Source organism: Pocillopora damicornis, chromosome 6 (genome assembly GCF_964200805.1).
Source record: "Pocillopora damicornis chromosome 6, jaPocDami1.2, whole genome shotgun sequence".
Lineage (NCBI taxonomy): Eukaryota > Metazoa > Cnidaria > Anthozoa > Scleractinia > Pocilloporidae > Pocillopora > Pocillopora damicornis.
The window spans coordinates 9,418,345-9,425,000 of record NC_142675.1 but is presented as its reverse complement, the minus strand read 5'-3'; the positions used below and the strand labels follow the sequence as shown (position 1 = coordinate 9,425,000).

Below are 6,656 nucleotides of genomic sequence, written 5' to 3'. Positions count from 1 at the left end.
GCAAGCTCTCTCATCATGCTTATAGCTAGCTTTGAGAGATTTTATCTACTGCTCAACTGAGTTGATGAGATAATTTCATTTCCACAATGGCACTCTATTACAACCCTCTTACTTGCATCCAAGAATCTGTTTTAAATACACCCCTTGAATTAATCATTAATTTTGAAGCCGTTTTAATCTGGCTTGTTACAATGTACATGTACTGTTGACTGAAAACTGATGTTTTTTGTCTACAGTCATCGCAGAGGCCATCAGCACACTTGACAGGCTACACAAGACACACCCAGAATTCTCCAAGAGCAGGTAAATAAACTTTTCCTGTATGTATATTTTTTACAACGGCTGGTTTTGACAAGCCAAGAAAATCCTAGACTATTAACATATTCACTTGATCCTGAACATCCCAGATGGATTTTCCCAACATTTCAGGAGATTGTAAGATGTCTATCTCCAGTTATGTTTATGACTCAGTGGCAGCTAAGCCATTACAAGATTGATAACTAACTAAAATTATAGCCAACATCCCTAATGGTAAAATTATGATTGTTCATATGTTCTGACTGTTAGCCAATCATCACACAAATCTGAAACATGTCTGGAAAAAATTATTTGTCCTGATTTTTTCTATAAGTCACAAACCATCTTAGGCAATTTTGGCATGTCTAGAATTTCCAGTTTTTCAAATGCTCACAAAGTTACGACAGTCAAGAAATTGAAATTTTATAATGTCCAGGATTTTCCTGACTCACAAGAATCTACCATAACCTTAATTGTAAAGATTGGTGTGCAATAGTTCATCACTCTACATATTTGAACAAACAATGCATTGAAACGGAAACTGGGCTAGAACTGGTAAAAATGTTATTAGTCTGATTTGTCCTAGTTAGGAGCTGCATTTCCTGTGGAAGTGGAGCTGTGATTTGGCTTATGTCTGGAAATATATGAAACTTTAAGTGTTTTTCAATTTCCTGATCAAACTGGCTGAAGAAAAGATATACATGCAAATTGAAAACCCTTCCTGTCAAAATTTCCAGTCAACTATCTAGACTGCACATGGTTCAAAATATGATTTGTTTTTGTACTAAGCTGCTGATGCACTTAGATACAATTCAAGCAGTCTTTTACCATCCACTAACAGTTTGGTGCAAGGGGGCCTTGCCAAAGTGTTTACACTTTGGTTTCTGTGCTCTCTTTTTAACAGGCTTCTTAACCGGGTGGAATCTTACACTGTGGCGAGGGGGGATGCGATATCGACATGGAGAACTCACTGTCCCGACATCAGGAGTGTATTTAATATATAGCCAGCTGTATTACACAATTCCTTCTAATAAGAGCGTGACTTATTATGTCTGTGTGAACAATATAAAAAAGGTTAAGGGTGTAAATTCTGGCAGTGGTGCTTTCAATACCATTTCTCTCAGCTTTCTATCACCTCTTAATGCTGGTGATATCATTACTCTGAAACTGGGAGACCAAAGTAATAGAGCATTTCTGGTTGAGGGAGCAAGCTTTTTTGGAGCATTTTTGGTTAGCAGAGGTTGAGATATGTGATGTACACAGTCTTTACAGATACCATGGGTGAATAAAAAGTATTTGAAAAATTTGTAAAATTATAGACTTAAATTGCTACAAAGTAGTTGGAAAGATAAATTATTTGATTTATAGAGTTATAGGTTTGTCTGTGTCAGATAACTGGCACGTTAAATCAGATTGATTGAAAATTCCAAGAAATGTCTCGCAGAGTTCACAGGATGCAGCAGTATTAGTTTTTTTTTTAAATAAAACTGGCTTGCTTTATGTATTGTACACTTAATGTAACAGCCATTGCTATCTATATATTAGGTATTGAAAAGTTTGCTTTAAGTCTATAAAACGACAATTAGTTGTAAAGATGATAAAAGTTGAAACTCTGTGCCGATTATAGCAAAACTGCATGTCACTGATTTTGCTATAGGTTCGTTGCATGTACCCTAGAATTCATAAAACTTGTTTGTTCCAGGAATTATAAGAAACTGGGAAGACGATCAAGGTCATGCGCACAAAATAGGTGGAATGCAATACCAAGATGGAGAACTGGTGATCTCTATGTCTGGAAGATACTATGTGTACAGCCAATTGTACTTTCAAGTAGAAGATGACAGACCACACCTGATTCATTATGTACATTTAAATAGAACTGGCAACGCAGAGGTCATTATGCGTAGTGTGACATCACGGTGTCGCGCCAAAAAGTCAAAAGTTTACCTGTACAGCAGCTATCAAGGTGGAGTGTTTGAGTTGCAAAATGGCGACCACATCATGGTTGGAGTGTCAGAAGATAACACCCAGGCGATAGCAAAGTATGAGTCAGCAAGTTATTTTGGAGCCTTCCTGATATGAAAATTGGTATGGAAAAAAATTGATTATTAATAGATACTTGTTGTATTAATCTTTCTTGTAATTATGCACTTGCCACACTCACTGCAAGGCTTATGAGTTTCTCTCTGAAGTAATACATGTATTTTATCATGCCCTCGATTCTTTTTGTTAGAGTTGTCCAAGATTAGAATTAATAAAAATAACCATCTGTAGTCCTACAGCTGCTTGGAGTTCTAGCATCAAAGATCAGCGGTTCACTTTTTTTTTGCTTGTGGCAAATGACACACTACAAAAGGAAGGTACCAGGTAACACACTGTTCTGTTATTTTTCAGAACTGAATCTTTAACTTTCGTGATTGACACTTGGGGAAGAATTGACCAAGGTCAGGTAGATAGACATATAATAGGCTTTGTTGTGCTGCACTTTCACTTGCACCGTGCACTGTAATACTAACCAAGAAGCACATGACCAACCATTTTGGGTTGCAAGTAAAACCGTAAGATATCCAAACTGGAAGGAATAACCTTGGGTTAACTGGTAACAGTTGTTATGTATATTTTAAATGCGATCCACTGCATCAGTAAAGTTTCAGTAGCTCGTGTTATCGTACATCTGCCTTTAAAAAAAACAAGTGAACTCCAAAGGGAAAAAAGTCCAACTCTCAGGGTTTTCCTTAAGAATCAGTCTAGGTTCTAACTACTGAGGAGGCACTGGAAAAAAATAATGCACTTAACATTCAAATGAACTAACTAATTTTAACTGTCCGTTATTGAACATTGGGTGGTGTAGTGCAATTTTTCAAGAATTCTAGTAATTGTTTGAGTGGTTTTGTGGTTATGGTTGTCCTGGTCAAGTTTTTTGCTAAGTACTGTCAGCTTTCACATCTACCGAGAGTAGCCTGATCATAATTGGCAAACCAGTGTCCTAAAATATTGAATTGAGACCAATGTATGAACTACATGTACAACTTAGAGAAATGTATTGAAGGTAGAGGGTAGTTAATTGTGAGATCCCAGGAATTAAAGCTTTAAACCGTACAAAATTGTGCTGACGAAAAGCAAAGATCACTGTATTTCCCAGCAGGCTTCTTGTAGAGAGAGACCTGTGGAACAAGCCGCAACATTATAATGCTGAAGATGTGTTCCCATCAAAAAAGAGAAACGAAAAAAAAATCCATGTGGTCAATTTTCAATGAGTTATATCATTGGGTAGATTGTGGTTCTGCAGTTATTTGGTCAAGTTTGTTGGGCAAGGATAAAAAGATTGAAACTTTACTTGGTGCAGTGTTGATCAGCATTAATTTTGCCACTTTTGTGACACAATTGTTGCCTCTATCAAGGGGCAGATGTGTTGATTATCAAGTAATCTTAATTTATTAACCGTAATAACATGCTAACATTCACCGTACACGGTAGCCATTTATCATAGAGTTTAGATCATTTAACATCGGTGTTTTCACTTCACGAAATTGTTGAATTTTTATGTTTGTCACCTAAACTTGGAATTATGCAGTATTTAGTGGACAGCTTCCTTTCTCAGCGTGGGTTACAGCATACACTGTTTGTGGTTAAGCTTATTTTGCATGCAGATCAAAATTAGCAGAATCATTTTTAGGGTGCTGTGTAATTCCACAGTTTTGACTCACTACTGCTGTTAGTTAACCTGCACTTGATTCTGAAATGATTAAGTTGACGACGTATGCTTCCAGTGTTAAAAGTTTTCTTAAATAGATATTCATTCAAGTTATCTTTTTTGACAATCACACGTAGCCACATCATCTTCCTTCTGAGAGGAGGCAGGCCTTCATTTTAGGTTTAAATGCTCTTAATTATTTCAATGATCCAAGCTTTTTTCCATCTTTCTTCCTCTTAGTAGGTGTTCACTTTTCCTTTTACAATCATATCCTAGTTTAATGGTAACGACACAGTGATGCGTTCTACAGATTCCTCGTGGCAAGTTATCAAAAAAAAAAAGTCAAACAGACAATGAATTTGATATTCCAATTATTTTTATAGACTTCTTTTGCCTAAGCGAACATTCTAATTTGTATTAATCAGACTTTTTTAGTACAAAGGACCAGCCGACACACTTCAGTGTGAAGTTTAACTAGGGCTACTCATTTTCTACGTGCTTTTTGTAAGAGACTTCTTTTTCTGTTGTTATGGTTGTTTATTTTTACCGTATACTTAATGCATTAGTGCTGCATTCTGTGAACAAAGTGGATGACCTTCTTCCTAATCTCATGTTGTAGTATCTCTGATTCGTAAAGTACTAGTATTTTTAACGTAAATCTTTAAATTAAAGCCTAGAATTAATTAATTGAGAACATTACTGTTCTCTATAGCAAATATACAACCTCTACATAGAATAATTATTTTTGTTACTTATCTAGGTTAAACTCAGTATTAATATCATCATACAGTCTTCGTAACAACAAGAGCTTGTTGAAGTACTAATCAGTGTTTCTGTTTATTAGACGTACTGTTTAAATGGAATTTTGAGTAGAATTATTTCCAAGAGTAATCAAGAAAAGGTAAAACTAGATGAGGTTTCAGTGGGGAAACCTTCAATATATTTTAATAGTGTAGATAGTAGTTCCCCTTTATTAAAAAATGAAAGACAAACTGAGATGTAGTTCCAGATTTCCAGTGGCTTCTCCCCCCCCCCCCCCCTTCCTCCCCTCTCCCCCTCCTCACTCTTACGTCTGACGAGAGGGGATCATCACAACGAATGAGAGTTGTTAGACTGTTACCATCGAAGCGTATCGGAGATTCTGGAGGAAGCCAGCTTGATATTGTATCCGTCAAGGGGGTTTAATTCATTTTAATTCATCCTTTTATCGAATATGCAGAATACTGAAATAGTATTTTAGAATCTATACTTGAGATCAGTCTTGAGTAGTTTCCTCTCTGGGTGTTGTTCATCCATGCATATCAACCCAGTTCTTAGCAATTTACTATTTTTAAACAAATTTTGACAGTTAAGATTCACTAGACCCATTGGGATGTAATCAAATTTTTCTAGTCATTTTTTAATATGCATTCCTTTGTAAATTATTTACATTAGAGTGGGGATTTTTGTACAATATTTTTGTATTTTCAATGTTGCGCATGCATATTTTTGTACAGTGACTTTGTGTTTCCAAGATAGGTTGTTAAGAAAGTCGCCAACAAATGTTTTATTGTGTTTAGATAGAGGTGGACTGCTTTACTTCAAGCAGTACCAGAGTATGGTTCTTGGGAACAGTCTCTAAGTGCTTTTAATTCTTAAAAGCTCCTCATATATCTGTTCTGTACTTTATATGTCGAGATCAGAGGCCATCACAGGCTGGAATCCTAACTTTAAACTTCATTTTTAAAAAATCTGCCTTATGAATCAACATCTTTGCGGAAAAATTTATTCATACGAGAAAAGACAAATAAGTTTTTTTTTTTTTTTTCCGCGTCGCGTTTTTCAATTTATCTTTATAGTTTATTTTCACGCCTGTGGTGATTCTCTTTCTCGCATCTTCCTTTCGTGATGATTGGAAGTTGGTACGAAGCAGAACTGCCAGCTTTAGTTTGCCTTATGAGTCGAAAATGAAATATACTTGGGCTCGGATAGTCTTGTATTACAAAGCTGGTAATAAAATGTTGTATTATTATTATTGAGGACATGGTTCTTCACTTGCTGGAAATATTCCCCAGCCTAGATGAACATGCAAACCTCCCCTTTCCAATCGTATAAATACTGTGGCTAGGAGACACTGGTGTCTCTAATCTCTTTAGTTTTGTTGTGGTTTAAAGGCATTGGGACGAGAAGAGGCTACATATTTAAGTGCTGTTTGTTCAGGCTTCACGTAGAAACAAAAACAACCCCCCACCCCCCCCCCTTGCATAAGTGTGCATTTGTTTTGAGGACTATGTGAGTCCTCCTTGTGAAATGGAAGCCAGACCTACGTGTGTTGTGATGCTTTAGTAATTAGCACAGAGCATGATTGCGAGCCGTCCGTCAACTTTGGCCTTGTTAACTTAGGAGTTCTGGATAGCTTAGCTACAGAGCATCAGACCTTAACTCAGAAGGTCTGGGGTTCGATTTCCTCTTGGAGATAAAAGACCCTATGATAATACGTGACTTCGCCTTCCTTAGGTCACTTCCCGAGCACAGAATTGTTGCATTTGTGCCAGCACGATAAACATGTCCGAGAACAACCGCAAGGGACCGATCGTACATCACGTACTGTCGCTTTTAAACTCGCTTTCAAGTGATTTTGTGTCGACGATAGACAGAATATAACAAAATTTAGGAGCAATACGAA

The 6,656-nt window shown here is 36.6% G+C and overlaps 1 protein-coding gene across 4 annotated transcripts in view; it reads left to right on the top strand.

Moving 5' to 3' along the window:
- LOC113677299 (uncharacterized) overlaps positions 1-6,005 on the top strand; it is an 18,742-nt gene extending 12,737 nt beyond the window's left edge. The window contains exons 7-9 of one of the 4 annotated variants that reach the window (XR_016187849.1): positions 237-303; positions 1,202-2,385; positions 2,692-4,984. Coding sequence is in view for 3 of the 4 variants with exons in the window: in XM_027194093.2 (XP_027049894.2) it covers positions 237-303; positions 2,000-2,379 (447 nt within the window). In the remaining variant the exon portion in view is untranslated. Of the gene's footprint in view, positions 1-236; positions 304-1,201 lie in introns of all 4 variants that reach the window. The other 3 variants (XM_027194093.2, XM_027194092.2, XM_027194094.2) reach the window with 3 other exon arrangements.
- The last annotated feature ends 651 nt before the right edge of the window (positions 6,006-6,656 follow it).